At 39.3% G+C, this 27,305-nt stretch overlaps 1 protein-coding gene across 3 annotated transcripts in view; it reads right to left on the bottom strand.

Annotated features, from left to right (window-relative positions):
- Positions 1 to 27,305, bottom strand: part of TTC17 (tetratricopeptide repeat domain 17) — a 62,260-nt gene that overhangs the window by 21,821 nt on the left and 13,134 nt on the right. For 2 of the 3 annotated variants that reach the window (XM_065684613.1, XM_065684615.1), the window contains exons 2-16: positions 25,681 to 25,770; positions 24,075 to 24,244; positions 22,961 to 23,072; positions 21,736 to 21,867; positions 21,106 to 21,215; positions 20,713 to 20,857; positions 20,282 to 20,421; positions 19,900 to 20,060; positions 19,476 to 19,609; positions 17,914 to 18,054; positions 17,660 to 17,775; positions 16,075 to 16,249; positions 15,162 to 15,239; positions 12,715 to 12,939; positions 10,338 to 10,524 (exon numbers count right to left, since the gene is read on the bottom strand). In XM_065684613.1, the coding sequence (XP_065540685.1) occupies positions 10,338 to 10,524; positions 12,715 to 12,939; positions 15,162 to 15,239; positions 16,075 to 16,249; positions 17,660 to 17,775; positions 17,914 to 18,054; positions 19,476 to 19,609; positions 19,900 to 20,060; positions 20,282 to 20,421; positions 20,713 to 20,857; positions 21,106 to 21,215; positions 21,736 to 21,867; positions 22,961 to 23,072; positions 24,075 to 24,244; positions 25,681 to 25,770 (2,116 nt within the window). The remainder of the gene's footprint in view (positions 1 to 10,337; positions 10,525 to 12,714; positions 12,940 to 15,161; positions 15,240 to 16,074; positions 16,250 to 17,659; positions 17,776 to 17,913; positions 18,055 to 19,475; positions 19,610 to 19,899; positions 20,061 to 20,281; positions 20,422 to 20,712; positions 20,858 to 21,105; positions 21,216 to 21,735; positions 21,868 to 22,960; positions 23,073 to 24,074; positions 24,245 to 25,680; positions 25,771 to 27,305) is intronic. The other variant, XM_065684616.1, reaches the window with a different exon arrangement.

The following is a 27,305-nucleotide window of genomic DNA, read 5'->3' as shown; positions in this document are numbered from 1 at the left end:
AACATACAAATGCCAACAATACATAAACAGATTTCTTGTTCATACTAAGTGAAATACCTCACCATTGCGTAACACACCAGTCCCTGATGAACAGCCACACAAATTCTCCTTATGAAATATAAAGAAGTGATAAATAAAACATGGCAAAAAAAAAAATTAAAGATGAAACCAAACCTATTTAAATTAGAACATGATGGAATTTAATAGGAAACACGCAAGCTAAGGAAACACGCAAGCTAAACATCTTGAAGAATTCAGCAGGCTACCTACCAACCCACCCTCCCAACACCTCTTCCATAGTTAAAAACAGGGAGGGCAAAATAAAAGAGGTTGATTACCTAAGGCTTGCCCTCTCCTCCTTCCTCTATACCCAATAAAATAGGCCTTGTTTGGTTTTTATGACGCACACATAGAAGCAAAGCTTGTTCTATGGGACTAAAATAGAATCATAGAATAGTCCGGGTTGGAAAAGACCTTAAACTAGTTTCAATCCCTGCCACGGGCAGGGACACCTTCCACTAGAGCAGCTTGCTCCAAGCCCCTGTGTCCAACCTGGCCTTGAGCACTGCCAGGGATGGGGCAGCCACAGCTTCTCTGGGCACCCTGTGCCAGCGCCTCAGCACCCTCACAGGGAAGAATTTTTTCCTAAGATCTCAATCTATCCTCTTGCAGTTTAAAGCCATTCCCTCTTGTCCTGCCACTACACGTGCTTGTAAAAAGCCCCTCTCCAGATTTCCTGCGGGTTCACTTCAGATTATGGAAGGCTGCTATCAGGTCTCCCCAGACCTTTCTCCAGGCTGACCCAGCCCAGCTCTCTCAGCCTGGCTCCAGAGCAGAGCTGCTCCAGCCCTCACAGCATCTCCGTGGCCTCCTCTGGACTCGCTCCAACAGCTCCACATCCCCCCTGTATTGTTGCCCCACAGCTGGACACAGGACTCAGACGGGGGTCTCACAAAAGTGGAGTAGGGAGGGAGAATCCTCTCCCTTGACCTGCTGGCCACGTTCCTTTCGATACAGCCCAGCACATGGCTGGTTTCTGGGCTACAAGTGCACACTACCAGGTCATGTCAAGCCTTTCGCCAATCAATACCCCCAAGTCCTTCTCCTCAAGGCTGCTCTCAATCTCCACCCAACCTGTATTTGTGCCTGGGATTGCCCCTGGTGTAGGACCTTGCACTTTGTTTTGTTGAACTTCAAGAGGTTGGCACTGGCCCACCTCTCAAGCGTGTCAAAGTCCCTCTGGATCCCACCCCTTCCCTCCAGTGTGTTGACTGCACCACACAGCTTGGTGTCATCAGCAAACCTGCTGAGGGTGCGCTCCATCCCACCATCCATGTCGCTGACAAAGATATTGACCAGCGCTGGTCCCAGTACCAACACCTAAATTTAAACTCTCCAGTCCTGTCACTGGATAAAAGAGATTGGAAAATGTCTCTTTCAGGGTCTCTTTCTGGTCCTGCATACAGAGGAGGAAGGCAAGTAGAACTCCAGTGTGACTTTCAGCATGTGCCTCCAGAATAGCTAGGTTTTAGTTGTTGGTTTGCTTTGGGGGAAAAGGGAAAGGCAAGAGAAACAAGCACATGTAAGTTCTTAAGGCAAAGGCTTGTCCTCAGTGACATCTCCTATGTGCCAGAATTTTCTCCTCCTGTCAGATAAGAAAATAGTTCCTTATTAATGCCTTAACGATAAACACTCACCCACAGCAGATCACAGCATAATGCATGCTATGAATATCGAATGACTAATGCTCGGCCCCCTGCACACAACACACTTCTGAAATCTGTCTCTGATGAAGGCATGGAAATTCTTAGTTTAAGGATCACTAGCATAAGCGAAGGCAACAGTGGCCTGCGTTTGTTTTGCTGTCTTTCTAATCTGTCCTTTATATTATATGCATACCTCTTCTTATGCTGAACATCAAATATTAGACCCTGTGGTACCCATGAACTCAAATTTAAAAGGGACTTTAAGAGTAACCCACCGATGAGAAGTGGCATCCTGCAGTTGAACTGTACACTGTTAACTAATCCCACTGTGAGCTACTGTTAGCTTTCTGCTTCTCCCAACACGCGTGGTTGACACTATAAACCCAATAATGGCTTTTTTTCTTTTCACTACCACTCTGTCTGTAAGGTGTGCACCATATATTGGTACTTAAACAGTATCCCACAGGAACCTGATTTCATAGGTTTTCTTTTAAGACAATATTTTTGATAGGCTGTATTTTTGTTGTGTCTCTTCACTAGGTTACACTGCTCAACAGATTGGCCTTGAGCAACCTGGTCTAGTGTGAGGTGTCCCTGCCCATGGCAGGGGGTTGGAACTAGATGACCTTAATGTCCTTTCCAACAAAAACCAGTCTGTGATTCTGTTCCAATAGTGGGACTTGATCCATAACAATTTATAGATCTGTTTGGGATAGATATCAGTGCAATCTTTCTCTTAACTGGAGACCAAAGCCAAGACACTGACACACTCAAATAACAAAACAATGTGCTGGTAGCTTACTAATATAAGATAGCTCTTAATTGCTTAGCAGTTTGTCTGACAGGCCACATTTTACACAATACCATGAAGAAGCAGAGTTGTTGCTGTAAAAGAGAAAAAGTAAATCAATCCTGGTTTTGAGGGAGTGATGACCAAGAACTGGATTAGCCTTTCCTTGAGTCCAGGTAAGGAATACCTGCAGCAGGTTGTTTGATAAGAATACTGCCAATCACCTTAGTTTAGGATTTAACAGGACAATACTCTCTTCCCACTGCCAGAATAGTACAGATCTATAGAACAGTACCTGCAGACAGACTAGGAATTACTGGAAGAATGTTCCTTCTCCCTGAAACTGCTGCATTGAAGAAACATCAATCTTTTCCTCTAGGGAAACTTTGAACTGCCCTAGTTTCAGTCACTAGTAGCCATAACATAGGACAGATTGAAAGCTCTGAGGACAGTCAGAGCACAACACAAACTCACATGAATCAGGCAACCAACCTTAAAAGGAAAAACCAAATCAATCAAGTAGACAGATGAGGGGTAGTTAAGTGCCTGGCACTCCATGGCTCAGCATGCAGTGCTCATTTTAATCTGAGCACATGGCATTGCATGCTGTTTTGAGACAATCTCAACATGACTCATTACAGGCTGAGGCTACACTTCACCTTTTTACAAGTTCACAGATTTAAGCCAAGTGACTACAGCCTTCAAGGTCTTGGCAAGTAACGTTAATTATGCATTACCAGATCTCCCATATGTGGGGACCACATGTCCTTTCTCTTCCAAACATGCTTTAACTCAGTAATTCAGTCTGTACAGCTTTACTAGGAAGTTGTTCGTGCAACTCTGTCTTCCTGGAGATGTAGCTGGAGAACTACTGCTCTGGGGAATCCTCAAAAAGCTCTTAACCATATGCAATTGTTGTGCCTTTTTAAAAACTAGTGACTATTCAGGGTCACTTAAGAATTTTTAGCAGCTACATGCAAGAAACTGCCACTGGCAAATGCAGCTTCCTAAAATGAGCTGAAGACAAAGGCAGTAGCAAATGTCTCCTTTTCTTTATATTCCTATCACAAAAAAAGCACCACAAACATTGCAGAAGAATAATAATACCTCTAATAACTGAAGGTATCAGGTCCTGAAAAATGTAGCTAGGAAAACCTTTTCCCTTCCATTCTAACTCCTGATTATCCTCCTACTACATGAGTGTGTTATGCTGAAGTGTGCAAATAACATAGCATGAAGAATCATTTGCGCTATAAAGGCAGATATAAATGGTGAATGTCACATTATATTTAGTTTAATACTGTACTGCTTTTTCTTCATCTATTAAAGTCTTGCATCAGTAGACTCCCACTGAACTGCCCTACAATTCTAAATTCCCTTCCACTGCGCTATTCCCACTTCCATAGTTACTCCTGCAGCTGAGGCCATGACTGACTTCTCCACTCGCAGCCAGCCTATGGCCTTCTGATAACGGGAAAAGACAGAGTGAATACAGAACACTAAATATTGCAGGCATGCCATTCAGAACAGAGCACGGTGCAAAGTGAGTCTGCTGACCGTTGCAAGAAGTTGTTAGGTACACTGTCATGCTGTAAACAAGCAGAGTAAGTACATAAGCTTGAAAGACACTTTGCATCATGCAAAGACATCACCTAATGCTAGCACAAAAAGAAGCTGCAGACCAAATTCACCCATTAACGTTTAACTAATGCAATAGAGATATACTTAAGAGAGCGCACTTTGTTTGCTGGTTACAGAAACCTTTAAGGTGCACGACTTCGTAGCAAGCAGTAGCTTGGAAACAGCATGTGTGAGTGGTGGGTATAGAGTCTTCGGATACTGGCATAGCTAAAAATGCCGCCTTTAACACGGTACCATGTAAAAATCAGGTACCATGACTTTTAAACTTAAGAATCTCAACCTATACATCTCTGCATAGTTTTGAGAGTCAAAATACATGGAGCTTGGGAAGGACAGACAGGTTTCAAAGTGAGCCTGGCATGGCACTATCACTTTGAAGTCCTTCACTTTCAACCTCCTTCAGCCACTGAAGCGATGCTAAGCAAAGACTTTTCAGGGAAAGATGCGACCTATACAGCATGCACTAAATCAGAGAGCGAAAAGTATTTTCAAATCATAGGTGGAACTTGCAGGGTGAACAACAGGCACGAGGGTGCACGTGTGTGCAAGGAGGGCAGAAACAGGCAACTGAGTATTTAACTTCAAATGATAACAGTGATTTTAGAACTGCTGCTGTTTAAGACAGAACCCACTTTCTCTATGCTATAAAGTGACAATGCAAACATTTGCCATGATGTGTTTCTGAGAGCTCTCAGATTCTGGCCTCCTTCTTCAACTAAAGTAAGATTAAATTCTGAGCTAAGCTCAACATCCTTCGGCCCAAGAGTTAAACATCCTCTCTTTCTACCTTGTAACACTCTAAGTGATGAGCATTACTTGAAGCCACAAGATACAGCAGCTTGAGAAGGAGGAAACTATAATGGTATTACAATATATATGTCTAAAAGGCCCTCATGTTATAGCAAATGTAAATAAAATGTAGCAGCCCCTTGCTGGGACTATCAAGACAGTCATAGCTTGTAGGGGATCACTGAGTAACTGAAAAGTGCATTTGGAAATGCGAAGTATTTCACAGCTCTATGTTTTAACATGCTATTGTAAAGAAAACATATGTGATGCTTTTGCTTATTGTTTGTGTATATGAAATCACTGTAGGGAACTTAAAGTGATTGCAGCTGTCAGAGGCTTAAACTGTGATGTAGATTTAGGCAAATTACTTAATCTGTCCATAAGCTTACTATTAAGAGTTTCAAGCAGAGTTTCTCCTTTCAGGTCAATCTCTCCTCTACAGGTCAACCTGCTTAAAGGTCTAAGCTTATTAACTTTGTAAGAACTTAAGTGCTGAGAACAAAGGAAAAATCCACACGCTTAAAAGATCAAATACCTTTCCCCCATGTTTTATTTTAAGAGGAGGGAGATGAAATAAAAGACTTGTTTTCACATGGTATAGGGCATTTGTACCACAAGAGGGCACTAAGCCCATACTTAAAGCAGATGATTAAGCTACTGCAGTTACAAAGTCCTAAATTCAGAAGTATGCACTGCTTTCTCAACCATACATACTCACTGTATAAAAGTGTCTGGATATCTTAATGGCATGCACATACATTCATAATGTACTCACACTGCCTCTACTTCCAACAAAAGACAGTGAGACTAAAGAAACCTGAAGCTTGAAACAAGTTGTGCTTCATGTTTTAAATACCATCAGTTTATTACTACTAAAGTTTAAGACTGAATTTTGATCTTCTCTAAAAGAATCTGCAGTGCAAGAGCTCATAATGAACTGGAACTGTCGGTCAGAGGCAAATGCTTACTGTCAGATAAAAGTATTTTGAGTACAAATGACTTCTACTTGTCCAAGCAGCAATTCTCTTTATACACATAAGGAAAAGTCCTACACAACAGCGATTAACAGCTGCTTCAAAGGACAGCGGACCAACACACTAAAAACATGCTTCAGGTACATTATAACCATCTTAATAAGGCTCGACAACATCTGAATGGTCACATCAGCCAATAACATGCCACAGGATCAATCCTTTAGGCTTTAGCTGGATATTCTTCTACACACCTTACCACATGCTAAAAGCTCCTTATAGATTTTTAAGCCATAAAAGTGTGCAGAACAAACCCTGGAAATGCACCATTTCACTATGAGTCAAAAATAACAGTGGCTTTCTCTATTAGCTTAATGAGCAGCACAAAGCCAAAGTATCTCATTTCTCCAGAGACTTAACCCTGTTTTTCACATTAAGTTTTTACACTTGCTACGCAAGTCTCTTGGTGCTGTTATTTGTGTGTCAGGTATGTGGCTGCTCAAGTTATATGTCAAGCAAAATAAAGTTTCTGCCACTTAACATGCTCCAGGAACTGCCCTGCCTTAGTGTGAGGTGTCCCTGCCCATGGCGGGGGGGCTGGAACTAGATGATCTTGAGGTCCTTTCCAACCCGAACTATTCTGTGATTCTGTGATCACTCAGTAGCAACACCCTTAACATTGTCAATAAAAAAGCACTGCTCTGAGGTTTTTAATTCCTCTTTTCACATGCATGAAATGACCTGGGTTTGAATTACAAGTTTATATCTAGAACAAGTAAGTTAGGGAAGAGAAAAACGTATCAGGCAGCAATACAGACAAGAGCATATAAGCAAGTAACCAAGTCTTGTGCTAACAGCAAATGTCCCAACATGCTGGAGTAAATTCCTACTGCCCCTATACACCAGGCACATAGTGTCATCAAAAATCAGATTATACATTCAGACTTTTGAGCCCATATGCCATCCCATACTAGCATATAACTCCCACTGACCATTTGCTGGATTCTGCCAACGGCTCATGGTAGCAGAGCAAGTAACCCCATGTCTTACTAGTTAGTTCAGTTCTTGTGAAAAGATGCTTTAGACAGGCAAAGCAAAACCACAGCTATCACACGGGCCTACAACCCAGAGCACAGGCAGCCCTACTGCTGTTACTTTCAGATATAGTGAATGAGCACTTATCCATGTATTTACAAATGTGCTGCACTAGCTCTACACCTGAAGTCCCATTCAGAAAGGTGTGTGAAAGAAGTGTTCAGTTGGCATCTCATCATCAAAACGTGCCTCCCAGTCTGTCATGGAGCCAAACAAGAGCAGATTATGAAGGCTATATGATATTAATGTTTTAATAAATGCTGTAACTGCAATAAGTAAAATGAAATATTAGCACCTGAATACAATTTGCATTTTTAAGGTTCTACGTAGTGGCTGAGTAATTGTATGTACTATTGTATGTAAGGAAAATTCAAACTTACAATCTCCTTTCAATTGTTTTCTTTGGACTGAAGGATGAACAGGAGACTCCCAATATTTCAGGATACTTGTAAACATGAAGTGTGATTTGTGGCTTTGTATTCTTGTAATGATTCTGGTTTTGGAGACTTAACCTCCCTTACATACAGCCTGTGAAGGTTCCTCTTGAGTCAGCTGAAGTTTACAGTGGGGGAAAAAGTATCTCCCCAAACCTTATGAAAATAAGACAGGCAAATCTACCCGTCCATTTCTGAGATTAATTTTGACTTAAACCACAAATCATCATCAAGGTTGAATTAACCAATGTGTTTATTCTACACTCTGCATAAGAATGTACAAAGAACATTTACACTACTTGTCAGGTTCATACTTCCAGGTTTCTTGCACTCAGACAAAAGACAACCTAAAGAATATTATAAATAGGAATCACAGAATCACAGAATCACAGAATCCCAAGGGTTGGAAGGGACCTAAAAAGATCATCTAGTCCAACCCCCCTGCAAGAGCAGGGTAACCTACAGTACATCACACAGGAACTTGTCCAGGCGGGCCTTGAATATCTCCAGTGTAGGAGACTCCACAACCCCCCTGGGCAACCTGTTCCAGTGCTCTGTCACTCTTACAGTAAAGAAGTTCTTCCTGATGTTAACGTGGAACTTCCTATGCTCCAGTTTACACCCATTGCCCCTTGTCCTATCACTGGATATCACTGAAAAAAGCCTAGCTCCATCATCCTGACACCTACCCTTTACATATTTGTAAACATTGATGAGGTCACCCCTCAGTCTCCTCTTCTCCAAGCTAAAGAGACCCAGCTCCCTCAGCCTCTCCTCATAAGGGAGATGTTCCACTCCCTTAATCATCTTTGTGGCTCTGCGCTGGACTCCTTCAAGCAATTCCCTGTCCTTCTTGAACAGAGGGGCCCAGAACTGGACGCAATATTCCAGATGCGGCCTCACCAAGGCTGAGTAGAGGGGGAGGAGAACCTCTCTTGACCTACTAACCACTCCCTTTCTAATGAATGAGAGAGAAAGAAAGATTAAGACAGGAAAAGTCCCAGAAAAAGGCAAAAATAGAGAATAAAATACTTAAATACTGGAATACTGAAATTCAATGAGAAGAATTAACATGCTAAGGCATATTCAGCTCTCTCTTGATCTAGCAGCCTCACAAGTTCCTTAACAAACCAAACCAATCCCAATGTACCAGAGGAACATATTCATGCTCACTTTGTTAACCTGTGACCAAGTGAGCAAGAAAGGAAAGAAGCACTTTTGATATGGGTTTCTCCTCAAACAAACTTCCTAAATAGCATAGACAGTAAAAGTTCACCTCAGAATGAATACCCTGGATCAGGAATCAATGCGAACAGCAGCCAAGACTTAGCCAAACTAGAGCAGTATATTCTTAAGTGATATGGCAAGTTTAAGGAGGAAAAGTGTATAGAAGAAAAGAAAGATGTAAAAGATCATTCTGGGGTTCAAAAAGAGCCATTGCTCATTGCCATCTCAGTCCTGTCAATATACTTTTAAATTACTTTCTGCTTAACTTCAAAATAGAGCGGCTGTCATTAAGGTTTGATGGGATCAACTTTAACCTTGTGAGTTACAGCCATATTTAAAAGAAGATATTAATAAAAAGCAAATAAACATTGAATTTTATTTCCGGAACAGTGGAAGTGTCCCTTGTGATGAAATCTGCAGGTTTCGCTACTGCTTACAGTATGGCAGGAGTTTTAGAAGAAGGGCAATCTGATGTTAAAGAGATTCAATGAAAGGTACCACTGTGGTACCATTATACAAGTCAGTAACAGACCCATCAGCTGGCCCATAGTATACCACTTAATGCACTGCAGTTAGCCAAACAGCATTAATTTCTCTGCACAACTGATGTGCTGTGAATCACAGCAAAAACAGATAAGACAGTAAAAGATAGCATTACACTAACGGCAGGGTCCTGGAATTTCACCTACAATGGCAACATCCATACTGTACCAGGAGATACAATGGCCTCTCACCTGTTTAGAAAGTTTAATTCTAGATGCTAAATCAGACATTTCTCCATGTCTTTCCACTGGAGAGGGAATTAAAAACCAGTAATTCAGAGGAAGTTCTAGCACTACTGAAAATCAAGAGCATTTCTCCCATATAAGGTTTGAATTTAAAAACAAGATTATATGGAGAGATACCTTAGTAACAATTTTAGAGAAGGGATTATCAAGTACATTCATAAACGTCCTTCAAGATTGCTCATGAGCATTTTAGCCATACGCATGTACAGACCAAGTACTCGAAATATTCAGTGGGACTGACTGAAACAAAAGAATCCATCTCCAAAACGTAGTATTGATAGGGTTTTTTTAAACAAAAGTAGCCAGTAAGGACAATAAAGCACTCTATCTCAAATATTTGGAGGGTTAAGAGCAGTGACCACATAGCTCATATAAACAAAATTACACTGACAGAACACAGTCTGTTCTGTAAAGACTGAACACTAAAAAATGACATGCAAAGTACTGAACACACTGAAAGGATATGAATTAAAACTAAACTATTTACTACATTCTTCAGCTTTAAGAAATCACATCTGTCTGGCTGTAAAGTTTGAAGGGATGTACAAAGGGTCTGTTGAGTAGCCTAGCAGTAGCAGCTGTGCACTTCCATAAATACTGAATCTAGCATTACCCATTTCCCTGTAAGAGATATTGGTGAGGCTGTTAAGGTATTACTGACACACTAAGGAAGTTATTTGAACTCAGTGGTAGCCCTCTAGAGGTTATCCCCAAACACTTCTTAGTGGACTGTAACTTTTCCATTAAAAACAGTGCCTCGACCTTAGTCCTTATAGGGAGAAAGCACTTTAAAGGGAGGAATCTTGGAAAAAAGAAGTCATCATGAATTTCAGGTGCAACACCCAAGGCAAATAGACACTATTTCACTTGTGGTCCATCTTTCAGCAGTTGCTTACCACTGCACATAGAAGAGGTGATGTTGTACAGAAAGGGATAGAACTGCAGACAGCGGATCATCTTCAGGCTGCTTTCACACTCCAAGCATTTGGTCGTCAAATCCAGCGCATGCCTGAAGGCCTGAAGGGCTCCACTAATGTTGTTCAGAGCCAGATATGCATTCCCTAGGCTCAAAAATGTCAGCGGCTGCAAAGAGAAAAGCAACATAGAACAGAATCATAGAATCATAGAACATACCCCAGCATAAGTATGTTCACTGTTTCAAACTGAAGCCAACTAGGAAAACCCCTGTCAATCCACACCCTCCCAAATTTGTCTGGATAGAATTTAGAAAACTTCTAAAACAGGGACTGCCTATTCTTAGAATGGAGAACTAACAGCTTGATGCATTGGTGCTAAACAAAAGCTGTTTTGACATAAGGTTGTGTTCAGGATTCCATCATCCTACGATGAAAAGCAGCTGTTAAATACACACAAGCTGAAATGAAGCATTAAATACTTACTTATAACCCATCATGAACATAATGCTTGTTGCACAGAGTAGCAAAGAGCTAAATTGAAATGCTTGAAGACATTCTAAAATGATTAAGAGTCAGCAAATCCATACAAGTATTACTACTGTCTAGCAGGACAGATGCACTGCATTTGTCACGAGTGTTCAGGATTTACTTGAGCAGAACTAGGTTACTGAAAACACCAATGTCACACTAGCTTAGGAGTATACATTCATGTTTACTTTTAAGTCTTTATAAAACTTAATATTTTTGTCTACTGCTTTTAGCCAGTTTCCCTAAAATAAGTATTTTTTACAAAGACCAAATTAAACACCTTTTTCACTGTGCAGAATTGAATTAGCGCTTAAATATAGGCACAGAGGAAAGCATTACATTTTGTTTGTTAACTGAAAAGACTTTCACTTAGAGAAAGTAATTTGCTGCAATTAACAGCATAATGCTAGAATAATGACTGTAATGTTGTAATTTAGAAATCATTTTTTTTCCACTGCAATAATTTTACATTCATTATCTGAATGCGTGGAGACTGATCAGCAGCACAGGATTTTTCCAACTCCTCTTCGCTTGTATTATTAAATGCCAATCAGAAAAAGGCACGAGCTGAACAACAGTACATATATACATGTGTGTGTGTGCTTTTTAAAGCTTTTGCTGATGTAGCACATCCTTCACTCCCTGTAACTATAATTCATTTTTATTTGTATTTACTTACCATTATACTCCAGGAAACACTATTCAAGTACAAATTCTCCTGCTACGTTTTTTGATACTATAGGTACTACAGGACTGAAAATGCCTGAAAAACTAGGAGCAGGCATTATTGGAACAAGGTAGGACTTGCCAATATTTCTGAAAAGCCCTATTTACACAGCATGGTCCTCAGGATCCCTCAGCTCCTCCCCTCCAAGGCTGTGCTTTCAAGTGTTCTTCTTAAGGCACATCATTCAAGTATGGGTCTTTCTACAGTTCCTTTCTGCACTCTCACCTGCCACCCAAATGGGCTAGATACCTTTCCAACAATTGCAAAACTGTTTCTGAATGCTACACTGAAAAACCTTATTCTGTTTTTAGCTTTTTGATGTGACTGGTGGCCCAGCAGGTTTCGGCTCTCTGCTTATCTAACTACAGAGGTAGAAGCAGAGGGAAAATGTCACATGAACTTAGTAAAGCATCTCAAATGTAACACCAAAAAGTACTTGTTAGAGAAAAGGTGTCTCCTGCCAACCCTCCTTCCCTTTCCTTGTCATAATTGTTCTGGCCAGCCCAGTAGTTTAAACAGTTTATATAGAAACTTTCTGTGTGTTATAGGTAACACCCTACTGAATGTTTATAATATTAACATTCAGAAGTACAAAAACCTGTTTTGAATCTGTGGTCCAAAGTAAAGTCACCCAACAACTAGAACACAGCCTTTCCTCTAGGTATACAGACAAAATCTAAGGATAAATAACAGTACAGATAAAAGCCAAGTGGCATAGAAAGATGTCTCTACAGCCGAAGACCTTGGTAACGTATGTGCTATTTCAAGCTTTTAAAAATCAATATACAATACTGACAGCATTACAGATCTCTGTTTTAGAAGAAAGTGTTGCCAAAACACTAGGATTAGATTCCTTAGAAGCACTGCTGATAATATAGGTTTGCAAAATAAATGGTCTGTTATCTAGTTTAGAAGAACTTCTGCTCTATGTATTCATGTTCTCAGCAACCAGCATCACCTCCAGTACAATCAAGGATCTGCTGTAAATCACAACCTGGAATCTGAACTGTATATGCAGGTAAGCACAAGTAACACGTATTTAGAAAATAATGAAGGAAAAGACATTCCCTGCTGAATGAACACAAAAACCAATCATCTTACCTCAGAGGCATTGATGGCCAAAGCCCTCAACAGGAGTCTGCTGGCATCCAAATGAAGACCATAATGAATCAAGAGGTTAGCAAGATTGACAAGAGGGATGTCCTGATACTCATGTGGAGCCAAATTAAATGCTTTTTGCAAACAGGTGACAGCAAAGGTGCCATTTCCAACTGCACGCCAGTACAATCCAGCTTCATTAAGCACAAGCCATAGAGGACCTTCCAGCTATAGGAGAGTCAGAGAGAAGAATGAAAACACCCACAAAGAGGTGTTTAAGGAAGACAGAATTGCCTGCTCTTCGGTAAGAAACAAACCTCACCATTGCACACTACCTTATTAACTAGAGACAAATTACACTTTGCTGTGATTGCTAGCAGATTATTCAATCTGCTCTACTCAAATTTATGTGATTTACAGTCTGAACTGTAATTTAGTAGCAGCTGTTGCTCACACTCTACTCATATGGCTGCTTATATCGTGACCACAAAATCCCTTAAAATATACAAGTGATAAGTTAGCTTGCTTCAGGAAGGAACATTTGTGAGCCACTTTGTCTTAAAATTACATTAATACTATGTATAAATGTTACAACTTGAAGGGCAGGCAGCTTTTAAATTGCAGTTAGACACGCTTCCAGGTCTATATCCAACATTGAGGTTTCTTGACAATTTAAGGTTTCGGAGTTGGTGGTTTTCTTAGATTTAGGTATCAATTTGTCTTCTGAAAGTTGACAGTGACACACATTAGATACTGTTTAAAGATTATAAAATAGCAGGGAAGAAGTAAGGGCACATGGAAGAATGGAAGAAGTGTCAAATACACCTTGAATGTTCCTTCCCCTTCTTTCACCTATAATAGAATGAACAACCACTCATCCTAGAGGAGAAAATAGGAAACTTTAACATGCTGACAACTGGACAGAGCAGTGTAAAACATCCACTTTCAGAATGAGCAGTTTGAAATGGTTTAGAAACATTTACATTTTAGTTTTAATACTTCCAGCATTCCATGTTACCCAATTCTACACAGTTTGAAGATGAGTGTGACAACAGGAATTAAAGTCCAATCTAACCTACATATCTAAAGCCCAAGTGCATGAGGAGGAAATGTGCAGCTAGGATTAAAGTGAAACAGATAAGATGTTTACAGCAGTATTGTATTAACGCAATAAGGCTGCCATTACAGTAATACTGTCTTGAAAAGGTTAACCAGTACAAAGATTTTCTTCCAGATTTTAAAACTAGCCTCACACAGGAGGGTTCTACCTATGGTTCAAGATGAACCGGAAGAAATCAACTGGATGCATTACCTCTTTGTTCTGAGTACCTTACATAATCTATAAGTCTAAGAGTATTTATCACCCCTATTTTGCAATCCACGCACATAGTATTACTTGCATGTTATTCATGCCAAACTCCTCACTGAATTACACTCCTCACTGAACTACGCTCCAGATCTAAATGGCCTTTGTTTAACTAAAACCTCAGCTAGTTATTAGCACTTTGTCTTTCCCAATACAAAGATAGCAACTGTGGCACTCCTGCTCTAGAAAGTTTATCATTAGCAGAACAGGCATGACACAACAGTGTTCTTACATCACCATCTAAATGACCAGGAAGTTCAGACTTCAACATGAAGGCAACAGACTACTACAGATAAAACCAAAATACCTAAGCACAGCAACAGTAAGACATTAGACATGTACAGGACTGTTCTGAACAGCATAATAATAGGAATCAACTCCTACTATTAGCTCTTCTTCTGGGTAAGACAGGTGCACATAGTAAATGGTACCGATTTTAGACTAAAAACAATACATACATACGCTGCCTTGACACGACTTGTACAAGAGAGTTAATTTGAGAAGTATCTGCTTGACACATCAAAAAGAGTCAACCTCCATCTCAATGCTTCCTGTCATTTAATTGTGATGATTCTCAAAGGCCCCACGCATGATGGAGGTGGCATTCCACAGGGTGCTATACAGATGTACAATCTTTGCCCCACAGTGCTAATTATCCTGACAGAAGACTGACAGATAGTTGGTTTCTTTGGAAGGGGGAAGAGGGGAAGGTAGGGGAGTGGGAAGGAGAAGGAACAGCAAAACGCAGGCATGTAGGGAGGGGTGAAGATGGAGGAGTAGTTCCAAGCTATTTCTCCTGGTTAAGCAAAGAGTTGCAAGGATTAGCTAATGTATTACTGCTCCATGTCCCACAGTCACAAGAACAAGTGACTACAGGGTAGTTTGGTGCACATTAAGCTAAATTAAATGGCTCTCTCTCTGAGTTTGAGCTTTACTTGTAAATATGGATTTTTAAGCTAGTTTCATCTCAGTTACTGGCAGCAAATAAGCTTCTTTCTTGCACATCACTGACTTCTTGAGAAGTATAAAACCAAGCCTCAAATAAGAAATGTAAATTTATCTCATGCTATAGTTTTTGACATACCTTTTTCATGGCATGATCTAGAAAGGCTCCTATCTTCGCCTGTGAAATAGTCTGATTGTTGACACGAGAATGCAAAATCTGGACAACAAAGATTTATGTTTTTAAACAACTGAATGCATTTTACATGATATATCTACATCAGTCACTCAAGTCTCACTTCCCTAAGTCTTCTCTTTAATGGGGGGGAACCTTAAAAAATATTGTTTTAAACAGATGATGACAACATATAATGATTAAAGCAGCCAATCTCCAGAAAGCAATGTGAAGGATTGATCTCAGCCTATAGTTACCAACTCGGTAGAATACAGGAGTTACTGGAAACCCAAGAAGATGAATCCTGTGAAGTGACTGTTAGAAGTTTTAAAAGAAAGCAGGAATTTCAAATAGTAAATCACATTTTCTATTCTGTGTGCTTTTGGTTAGCATTTGAAAGAAATCACAGAACCACAGAATAGTTAGGGTTGGAAAGGAGCTTAAGATCACCCAGTTCCAACCCCCTTGCCACAGGCAGGGACACCCCACACTAGACCATGTCACACAAGACTCCATTCAGTCTGACCTTGAACACTGCAGGGACAGAGCATTTACAACTTCTTTGGCCAAGCTGTTCCAGTGCCTCATCACCCTCACAGTAAAGAACTTCTTCCTTATATCTAACCTGAACTTCCCCTGTTTAAGCTTAAACGTACTACCTCTTGTCCTATTCATACAGTCCCTGATGTAGAGTCCCTCATGCTGAATGCCAAGTTTTCCCTTTCTCCAACCTTACAGAAAGTACTTGTCCTCCCTCCTTTTTTGGAAGTACCAACTGGCTTGTGATATCAAGCAATCTTTTAAATATCAGAATCTTTCATGTTCAGAGTAAGATTTTTAAGGCAATAAAGAAAAGAATCAAAAAGAAAACATCTCTTACTTGTCTTGCTTGATCATCCGGCATCTTGAATTTCAAATCTAGATTATTGTCTAGCTCCTTGACCAGTATGTTTAGAGATTCATTGTTACGAGCATCAGTAATGGAAGAACAGTCTGGTGCCTGGGTTTCCCCATGCCCAACAGTATCTCTCAGGATACTCAGGACTGGCTGGACTCTAGCAGTAAGGAGAACCAAGAGAAATCAATACCATGTGCTGCATGTCACTGATCTATACATGTAGGAAACAGCTATATCAACTGACAAGCCTCCTACTGTAGACTGCACCGAGACATGAGCTGCATACCAGGAGAGTTCAAGGACCACCCTTTCCTTGGAAAGTCATTCATAAATAAGGTCTTTACTTTCCATTTTTAAGCACAGAATACCTGAAATACTGGACAATGCAGCAGAAATAAGACACAGAAGGTTTTCTCATTATAATAATAGTCCTAAACTTCATACAGTGATTAAATAGGTAAGTGGATGGGAACCTTTGCTTTAACAAATACTCAGTACTAGAATTAAACCCACTAGGAGAAGAAAGCTTCCTTACTATCACTATAACACTGAGTACAATATTATGAAATTGCATTGATCTATGTAAAGTAGCTATTTCAACGGAGACATACTTATTTTTATCCTATGTAATAACAAATATTACTGACTACTCCACAATTAAGATGGTTTGTTACCTCTGCCCCAAAGGAATAAGCCAGGGCTTTCAACTCCTAATCCTTTTTAGTATTTTTCTGGTCTTCATAATTTTCTGTTATCATAACTAAAGCTAAGAGGATGTATGCAGTGTACAACAGCTAACTGTAGTTATTAAATAGATACTTCATTTTCTCTCTCAAGTTCTTTTTAATTTAAATATACTTTACAAGACATTCAGACTCGTACTTAAATCCTAATTTCTTTAGTAATACTGTAGGTATTTCATGCATTCACCCTGTACTAACAGTCAGGGAAGAATCACCAAGGAATTGGATCTGCTACAGTTACAGCAAAGACAACAATAAAGAAAAACACACTCCTCCTGTGGAACAGGCAGAAAAGAAGGTGTGAACACATAGAATCATAGAATCATAGAATAGTTAGGGTTGGAAAGGACCTCAAGATCATCCAGTTCCAACACCCCTGCCATGGGCAGGGACACCTCACACTAAACCATGTCACCCAAGGCTTCATCCAACCTGACCTTGAACACCGCCAGGGATGGAGCACTCACAACCTCCCTGGGCAACCCATTCCAGTGCCTCATCACCCTAACAGGAAAGAATTTCCTCCTTAGATCCAATCTAAACTTCCCCTGTTTAAGTTTTAACCCGTTACCCCTTGTCCTGTCACTACAGTCCCTGACGAAGAGTCCCTCCCCAGCATCCCTATAGGCCCCCTTCAGGTACTGGAAGGCTGCTATGAGGTCTCCATGCAGCCTTCTCTTCTCCAGGCTGAACAGCCCCAACTTTCTCAGCCTCACATCTGTGCTGTTGGTTACTAACTGCATCCATCCTCTCCAGAAAGAAAACACTCATTGAGACATTAGCGTGCAAATTTACAAATATAACTTTTAGTAATCAACACTTGCCTGAATCCCCTGTTTTCTGGGGGCAAGAAGTAAGTTGGGAGCTCTTCTGGATCAGGAATTTTGGGGAAAGATTTCATGCACTCTGATCGTTGAGGCCACAGAATATGCTGTTTGTCCTAACGGGGAAAGGAATTATTTCTTATTAATTTCTCAACGTTTTTAATATTCCAATTAACTTCTTTTGCATAAACAAGGAAAGATTCACTCTTTCACAACTCCTCTTTAAAAGGGCAAAGCTTATGCTCTTCACTCACTCTATTGGATTCTACACTCCACACCGAAACAATCGAGCGAGCAACAGGGGAAGACTGCAGTGACTGGCTATAGTCGCTTTGGTTTGCATGAAGATCCAAGTTCACAGACGTCATACTAGAAGTTGAGGAGTCTTCACCAAACTAGAAACAACAGAAAAACAGGACTTAATAAAGAGATGATGTATTACTGGCTGAACTGCTGCACATTATTTTTCCCTGCCATTTGTGTAGTTAAGCCTCATTGATGAGCTGAAATTCGGGCATCAGGAAAAAACAAACAGGAAATTTAAGCCTCTTGATCCACTCACAAAGTGAAAAGTAATATTTATGTTGTAAATAAATCAACAATGAAAACATAAGTGCAAATCGAGAAAAAATGGTAAAAGGTGCTAAGCAAACACGTCTAACAGACCACAAAACCTACTTATCTAGACTGCATAGCTCTAGTGCAAGTCAGGGTTACTAGGGCTGATGACTTGCAAAATTATCTTGATAATTAGGGCTGTTTCCTGAACTAGTTAAGTGGAAACTCCAGAACATATTCCACATTACAAAATACATGAAACCACCATCTTTAATTGGAGTCCTAACACAGCAGCTTGGGTGGCTGTCGTTCCAGATTTTCAGTCTTGGTACACACTTTGCTTCCAAAACTTCTCAATATTCCTCTATCAGTTTTGCTTGGCGCACTGTACAATTCAAGATACACAATCAGCAAATACTCACAAACCCAGTCTAACACCTTACTTTTGGGCTCACTAGATTCAACACCATTGAGCTCTGCCGTTCCATTTGCTAATTGCTTTAAGGCAGTTTTGTGCTCCTGGTAATTAAAAAGACTAAATTGGAAGGAGCATAGCTTGAGTCACACAACAGTGTATTAAACTAAAGACACTATGATCCATTTTAAGGCTGTGGAGATAGAGATCGATACAATATTTTAAGCACACTTTTACGCTGTTATGTTGAAATATTCTTTCCACTAAGGAGTAATTCTTGTTCCATACAGCACACAAACATCAGAAAACTCACTCCTTAGAAAACCTTTGCCTCTTCTTTAACATTAGCTGCCTACTGCTTTTTCCTGGCCTCTCTGAAGGAAACTAAACCAGAAAATTAAACATGTTTTGTTCCTGCAGTATATTTATGTAAGAGAAAACTGTACTTCCTACAAGGAAATAATTTGGTTATTCTATGCAGGCTGAAAGAGCAAAGGAGTCAATATAGAGGTGGTTGGTAACTCATAGGAAACTAAGACTTTGGACTAAAATAATCTTTAAAAATCCAAATAATTCTAAAAGTTCCCTTTTCCAAGTTAAACAAAGTCTTACACAGTAAAACCTCTAAGTTTCTGTAATTCATGGATGATCTCAGCTTGTATTACCAGCAAAAACTAGCACTAAATGCTTCACAGTCTGGAAAAGAGACTGAATGATTTCTCACTCCAATTACCACACTCAAAAAGTAACCCCTTTGTCAAGCCTCAAAACAAAGAGGGAACATTTTGCTAACAAGGCAAATGAGATGCAACTTAGAGCAGTGGTATCAATTCACAGACAAACCTGCACATATTCCACATTCTCAAAAATGTCCCCACGGTGATAGCGAACAGGCTGGTCCCACTGGCAGTGCAAGCTATGCTGCTGACTGCCCAGTCTACAGATCTGATGGTTCCCTGCAGAGCACAACACAAAGTCTACTGCAAAAGTGAGCTTTCTGAGGAGACAAACACAGCAAACAGTCAACCCCTCCAGCCCCAATTTGGTCAACCCTTTTTATTTATTTAATCAGCAAAGAGGAAATTCCATATTCTTAGAAAGATGCAAGAACATGTTCAAGAACATATTGCAATCCCTTATTTTAATAAGCAAAACACAACAGCCACTCAGGGCCATCTGTATATATAAAGAAGTTATGTTCTGACATTAATCTGAGTATGTGCAATTCTTCATTGCTGTAATGAGCATGAACTCTAAAAAGTTGTACCTAATTGAGCTTCTTTTGCCATCTGTGTCTCATGAATGATGTTCCTCAAGATTTGTTCCTCCTGGATAAGCTTGTACTTGTCTAAGACATCTTGTTGCCTAAGGTAATGGTCATGCTGTTTCTGATATTCCTTCAATTCATTTAATGTTCGCTGAAGTGATCTTGAAAATTCAACAGCAGAAAAGATTTACTTTGAAGGCTTTTTAAAGTATCAGCTTTTCCTACAGTGTTGCACATTTCTTAAAGTATTCTTATGCATAATTTTATTGCACAAAGAAATACAGTTGAAAATCATTATTCTATTTGAAAAGTAAATAACTGCTCCAACAGAACAATAAAAGTAAGACTGTACAAACTGCAGGTAGGATGCTTCTTTCGTTACCTATGCTGGGCTTCCAGTTTTTGCTCAAGTTTTTGCTGACATAGAACAGCATGCTTCCTTTTTACCGCTTGCTCAAACCCTGGCTTGGCTTGTAGAGCATGATCGTAACACAAGACTGAGTGGTTGTACTCTCCAAGCATCTGAAGAAGGAGAGAGAAAGAAAGAATTAGCCACTGTCTGGTGATATTTCATTAAAAATATTCCATTTTTAAAGAAGTCATTAACTCAGATTTTAATCTGTGGTAACAAGCAGCCTGTCATTTCTGAAACTCAAGCCACTGTATCTACTAAAGAAAGGGTCCAGGAGAATATCCCTGGGATATGAAATGTATGTGAAACACAAGACACTGTGAAACAGTACAGCTTTATAAGTCAAGCCAGGCAGATTATTCAGTTTTCTACAAATCTTGAAAAATAGAGATAGTATTTACTGCATATATATTTCCCAAAGTGTAATAGCTAGTAAAGAAGTCACTGTAATCCAGAGCTGCATGGACCACGATAGCTGCATCTGCAGAGAAGTGAGCCCGGTGCAGAATATTTGCCAGATTCACCAGTGCAATATCTTTATTTTGCCTACGAGAAGAAAAAAACAGATATTAAAAGAAGATCCAACTGTCTAAGAATCATTTATTCATTAGTCATATATTAAATATGTAATTTGATAGAAAAACATCTAAACTACATATATACCTAGTATAGCATATAAAGACTAAGAATAAATGACTTATTCCTTAGGATACACTCTTGGAAACTAACACCTGTTTAACTAATTAGGATAACCAGGAAAGTAATCTGAAATAAATCTTTCTGGCAGTTCTTACCTTGAAGAAAAATGAAGAGCACGCATGGCACATTCTACTACTTGGTATGGCTCATTCTTTATTCGCCAGTAAAAAGAAGCCATATTATAAAGTACCCAGGAAGAAGAGTTCTGCAGCAAAGAGAAACACGTTAACTGTACTAAGACATGAACTAAGAGGTTAATCAGGTCTTTAATTACGATGGGATAGAAAGCTGAGCACCAAACCTGCTCTTAGTTATCCGTTTCCTCTGGAAAGCTGCCATTTGGCAATAGCTGTGAATGTTCAGGAAGAATGAGCTGGCATATAAATGTAGTAAAGAAACTCCTGCCTTTCAAACAGGTAAAAACTCAAGATGAGATTAAATGAAGCGGCAGTAGTTCAATCAGCAGCAGCTTAGCTGGCATTGAGTGAGGGTTCCTATATCTTGCAGGAAAGCATTCAGTAAGACCATACATTTCAGTACTATTCCTTTGTTCTTCAAGTTTTGGTTTAAAAGCTTACGCATTTTTGTTTAAAAGCTTTTACTTATTACCTTGACAAAGCAATGAATGTGGTTTGCCAGACCACAGAATACATGGTTATTAAAGATGACAGTCAGTACCTTTCTAGCACTCTTTTGGGGCATACAGTAAGATTACAGTTTCATACCTTCATTAGCCCATCATAAATACGATGACCTATTTCCTCTATACTTCTTCCCAGTCTCCGTGATAAGTATGTGAAGATTGGATCTTCTTTAGGTAACAAGGGCGCGGAAAGATTAACTCTTTCTTGGACACCCTAAAATAAAAATTGAATATAGGTATTTGCTAACACTTCAACTAAAAGCAGAGAAATAGACACAAGAGCATGACCCTGAGGAAAATGTAGAGCTTGGGTACTTTACATTCCTATCATCCTTTCATATCAAGATCTTAGGGACTTGATAGGATAATGCCACCTTTGACATATGAATAATACATATTATTATAGATAGGCAAATACCAGAAGCAGCCAAAAGCAGCCTCTGCCTGTGGATGCTATAGAAGTATTTATTTCTGGTAGCACTATATCTGGCAGCTATTGATTTCAGTAATGATCACTCAAGCACTTAGCTCATGTTTGTCAGATTACAGGCACACTTTGAAAGCATCCCTACATCTTTTTTCCTTCCACAACAACAAACGTACTCCTTTCAAAAGTACATCCGGACCCAGGAACAGAGCTAAAATACTTCAGATCCTGTTTTGTCTGTAAGAAAATCCTTATTTGTAGATAAAAAGACTTACAATAAAGTAAGTGCCAAGATATAAGCACTACAGCTGCATCTGCATTACAAAATTTGCTCATATGATACTGTTGACAAAACCAGGTTTTTTAATGCACCACATTTCTATTGTAACCTTTCTCAAGCATATGAACTTTGTACTAGTAAAGAACAATTATCTCATCTTCTAGGTCAGGGCTTGACATTCAGACACCAAAGAGACAGTCAACTATGTGAGGAGCTACTACAAGCCTGCAAATAATTTTCTGACCCTCAATTTTCATACAGTTTAAAGACCCTGTCACACACTCTCCAATTTTGACTGAAACAATTCACAAGTTCGAAGCATTTCTAATGAAAGCTACCATTTTACTAATGAAATGTGTGTTATGAAAAGACTCCATTTTCCTAAAAACACCCTCTAAAATAAGGCAAAGAATACCAAAAAAGAAACAGGATCTGTGTATCTGATGGAACTGTCCTTCTATAAGCAGGGCACAAAAGAAGTCTGAAACTGTCTTGAAAGATTACAGTAACTTTCAACCTTCACTGAGAACTGCCGGAAAGAGTGTTCTACTCCTCTTCATGATAGAGGAAAAAAAGCCATACTTCCATTTACTCACTTACCCTTAAGTGCTGAAAAGCATGAATACTGTATGGAAGATCTAGAACTTTTGTACAGTCTGGCTGTTGCAGGTCTGGAGGGACTGGTGACTTTGTGTCTATATAGTCTTCAGGGCTGAGGACATAACGTAAAACAGTAGACTTCAGATTAAAATGCTGCTAAAGTTCGTAAGAGACAGTATTGCAGTTGACAGACACAATACCCTGATTTGACTGTTACAAAAACCCTGGTTTTGATCACATCAGACCATGTCTGATGCCTTCCCAGATTTCAGTTGTATCAGAATGTCACCACTATAGGATAAAGCAAACAAATTTCTGTCTGCTTTAGACAGAACATCAGCATTTGGATAAACTCCAAAATATATCAGTGTAAATCTAGTGTACCACTACTATGATTATGATCTATCTGCCAGGCAAACGGCAAGGCAAGCAGAAGTCTCTTCAACCAAAACAAACCAACCCTGAGTATTAGCAAGAAGCCCAAATGAAAGTATCTTCAGATAAAATTCATCTTTTCCCACTCCAAGTACTCATCTGATTATGTTATTATTAAAACTACAAAACCAAACCAGTCAGCCCTGAAGATGAATTGCCAGTGAAGCTGAATGTCAAGCTGACTGTCCATGCATCCCTTACTTGCTAAACACAAGGGATGAAATATGACCAGAAGGTTCAACTGCTTGGTAATCAAAAGCATTTCCTTCACATTCAAGTCAACCCAGTTCCCACTACAAGACGCGTATCCAGATCAAAACATCCAAAGCACACTCTGGCAAATTCAACCCTCTTCTACATGATGTGTGTCAGTTTAATTCATGTTTGGTCATATCAGTTCAGAGTTAGAGTGGCAGAACTGACTGGGAGCCTGGGAATAGAATGGAGAAGTCTTATGGTATGGCTAACATGGACAGTTTGCGGGAAACAGCATTTCTGTGTTGCACCCTTTCCTAATCAGTGGCAGAGGTTGTTTCACTTTTACTCCACACTAACACAAAATAAAACAACTGTCATCTAAAGGAGAGGCAGTGATAGCATTTTTCTGTTTCCTTGCTTTTAGAGGTTTTGTTGATTTTTTTTGTTCAGTAAAAATCTTAAAATATAAGCATCTTATTACCGGATATCTTTGCTCTCTAAGGTGATGTACGTGCCATCGTAAAGATCTAGGTCCCCCAAGGGCACCTTGGCTTTAATGCAGTCCGGATCCTCTTTATTATGCCTTTGTTCCAGCCCTGTGTCTCTGTCCTCGTTTTCCTCTATATGAATCTTTTGAGCAACTAACTGTTTCTGTAGGAATAAAACAAAAAGAAGAATGTACACACGAGAGCAAACTCTACAGATGCTACAAATTGAACAGTCCAACTTTTTCCTTAAAGTCCATTTGAAGAAAATCTAAAAGCTCTCTTCAAATTTTGGGAATATTTTCCTGTATTTTATAACATTGGTAGGTCATTTTTTGATTTAGATGGAATATAAATACTTTCATTAGAGATACACAGCTTGAACAGGACATTATCTCTCCTGCTGTACCTAAAAAGAGGGCTAATAGCATTTCAAATTCATGGTAGGCCATTCAGAAAAGGAAGAACTAGTTGTTAACAGTACAGCAACTTTTCCATATTTGGACCCTTCTTCGGTTCAAGACCTCATGGAAATAATAGATATTTCAAACAAAATGAACTTCTTAATTACTCAGCATGCTAAGTACAACTGAGGTGGCAGGTTAATGCAAGAATTGAGACTAATTTATATAGATTAGCTTATGATGTGCCTTAGGAGCTACCTGTTGCCCCATAAAGCTCATGGGTATTGATTAGCAAAAGGGGTGAATAGACTAATGATCTGTCACAGCACAGTAAGTTGTATTTCAGTCTCACTAGATCTGTAAATTGCAAACTCATTAAATATCATCAGGATTTGTATGTGTGATATAAGAAAATTTGCAATTTTAATTAAAGCCATAATTACACAATACTATGCAATACCAGAGATATATACAGTAGTAGCAGCTTGTAGATCTTAATGATAACTTCTGCTGAAAGTCATCTGTATGCCACAAATTGTAGATTAGTAATTTCCAAGCCCACAACCCATGTCCTGAAAAGCTTATAACTATTGTTCCATCTACAGGATGCTCATTACCACAGAAATGAGTATACCTCGAAGAGAAAGGCTGGCTGAATACAATCACATAGCAGTCCTACTTTTTTCTCCTCCCTTCCACTTCTCCCATTCACCTAAAGCTACCTCTGGTGCTCATCTAACTTCCCAGTTAGCTAGTTATGCCAATCTGACAAAACCAAAGCTGACACAGAGAAAGGAGTGCACAGCCTATGCTACATTTACCAGTTTGAAGTTCATTAAAGCCCTTTTCAGAAGGGTGTTCTCAGACCCTTTTTCAACAATAAATGGGCCTGAAGAAAAACTCTGTACTCTTCTGGAATACAGCAGCAGAATCCAGTACCTAAATGACTTCAAAAATGTTAGGACTTATGGATAATAACAGGGAATGGTAGAACTGATAACCTGGACAATAATAACCTGCTGAGCAAACTTAAGGCACAAAATTCTTGAGATCTAAAGAATTATTCATCCTTTCACTGAAGCAGAATTATGCACACAGTAACTTCAGCTCCCCATCTAAAGCTATCCCTAAAAAGCTTATGGAAAAAAAAAAATCAGCATTTTCAGAAATCAGTTAGTACTTAACATTAATGCTTTACCTCCAGTTCTTTGAGGTAGTTAACGGTTGTTTCTTGTCTCATTAGTATTACCAAATCGTGTGGGTTCCTCAAGTTCATTGGTGAATCCACCTGCAAGATATTTCAACAGCCCATCATGTAAGACATTCTCCTAAAAAGACTGATTTTCAAAGGTAAGAAGTTATGTTCATTCAACTACAGTTTGCCTGTTCAGAGGTTTTCTCTTCATTCAGCATCATAATATGTCCGTAACTTAAATCTGTACTACAAACAACACCGTTACTCCCTGCCCATGGCAGGGGGGTTGGAACTGGATGATCTTCAGGTCTTTTCCAACCCTAACTATTCTATGATTCTATGATTTCAGAATACAATTCAAACCAGGCTTTAATTTTAACCCTATTTTAGTTTATTCAGGCACACAACTTGTAAGCATAAGAGGCAAGTAAACTTCTCATAACAAACGTTACTAAGAGTACCTACTGCTATAATTCTAGATACCAAGTATCCCCAATGATCCAGAGAAGCACAGAAAATACCATATCAGTATTGATACCATATTGATGTTGTTATTGAAGTATTAAAGCCTACAGCATTTTACTTACATATATTCACATTTCAATATACATATTGGAATGCACACATTTCAATACATGTTTCATATTTCCTCCTGTGGGCCCCACCTCACTTTGAACTGGTTGCACACAAACTCAAGAGTTATGTATTGAATGTAGCACTTGTTACGCCTCATTTGCTAGGGAGGCTACTGCGGTATGTACAAGTGAATGAGACATGAATTCGCAAAGAAAACAAGGGAAAGTTTTACTGTGTTTAAAGCACTTATGACCCATTCCTAAATTGCACTGCTTGCATGATACTACACAAGTCACTGAGAGCAAAGTCAAGCTTCAGCTCTACTTTCAGTGACAAACTGCATCTGGGGAGCAAGTTTTTGCAGAACGTTATGCAGGCATCACCATTTAGAAAGCTTTATTCTGAAAGATGAAGGAACTTGGCTTATTATTCATTCAGAAACAGAACGATGTTCAGGGACAGCTTCTGTTTTGAACTTCTGATAAAACAGTCTCATGAGAGTTAGGTCTGAATTTAAGGTTTGGGAATCTGGAGTGGGATGCTACCAATCCAGTGTACACCGGCTGATAGAAAAGCAACGCAACAAGTACCGGATTCATATTAACTATGACCTGGCAGCAGCAATCGAAGTGACAACAATCAAACAGCAATGCCACTGAATTCATTCATAAAGTTATGGCAGTCCACCAGGAAATCATCTCAAGTTAAACAGCATGCATGGTATTTTTCTTTACTCTTCAGATTTTCACTTCTGGATCTGACCTCAGTTTATCACCAGCAAATGATACATGATAGTAATGATAGTAATGTTTTCTACTGATAGTAAACCCCTTCAACCTAGTAGAAAGTTAGTATTTCTGTAATTCTACTACTATATAATTTCATTAGTTCACGTTTAGATGATTCTATTACTAAATAACCTTAGCAGTGTGTAAATAAAATCTTTAAAACCAAAACTTTACTACTAAATCCAACCTTATATTTATTTATGTCTGATTTTTTTCTCACTCTGAAAGTTTAAGATTTCCATGTCAAGAAACTTTCACAGTAAA

This window comes from Lathamus discolor, chromosome 6 (genome assembly GCF_037157495.1).
Source record: "Lathamus discolor isolate bLatDis1 chromosome 6, bLatDis1.hap1, whole genome shotgun sequence".
In the NCBI taxonomy this organism is placed as follows: domain Eukaryota; kingdom Metazoa; phylum Chordata; class Aves; order Psittaciformes; family Psittacidae; genus Lathamus; species Lathamus discolor.
Note: the sequence above shows the minus strand (reverse complement) of the source record. Positions and strands in the feature narration are given on the sequence as shown.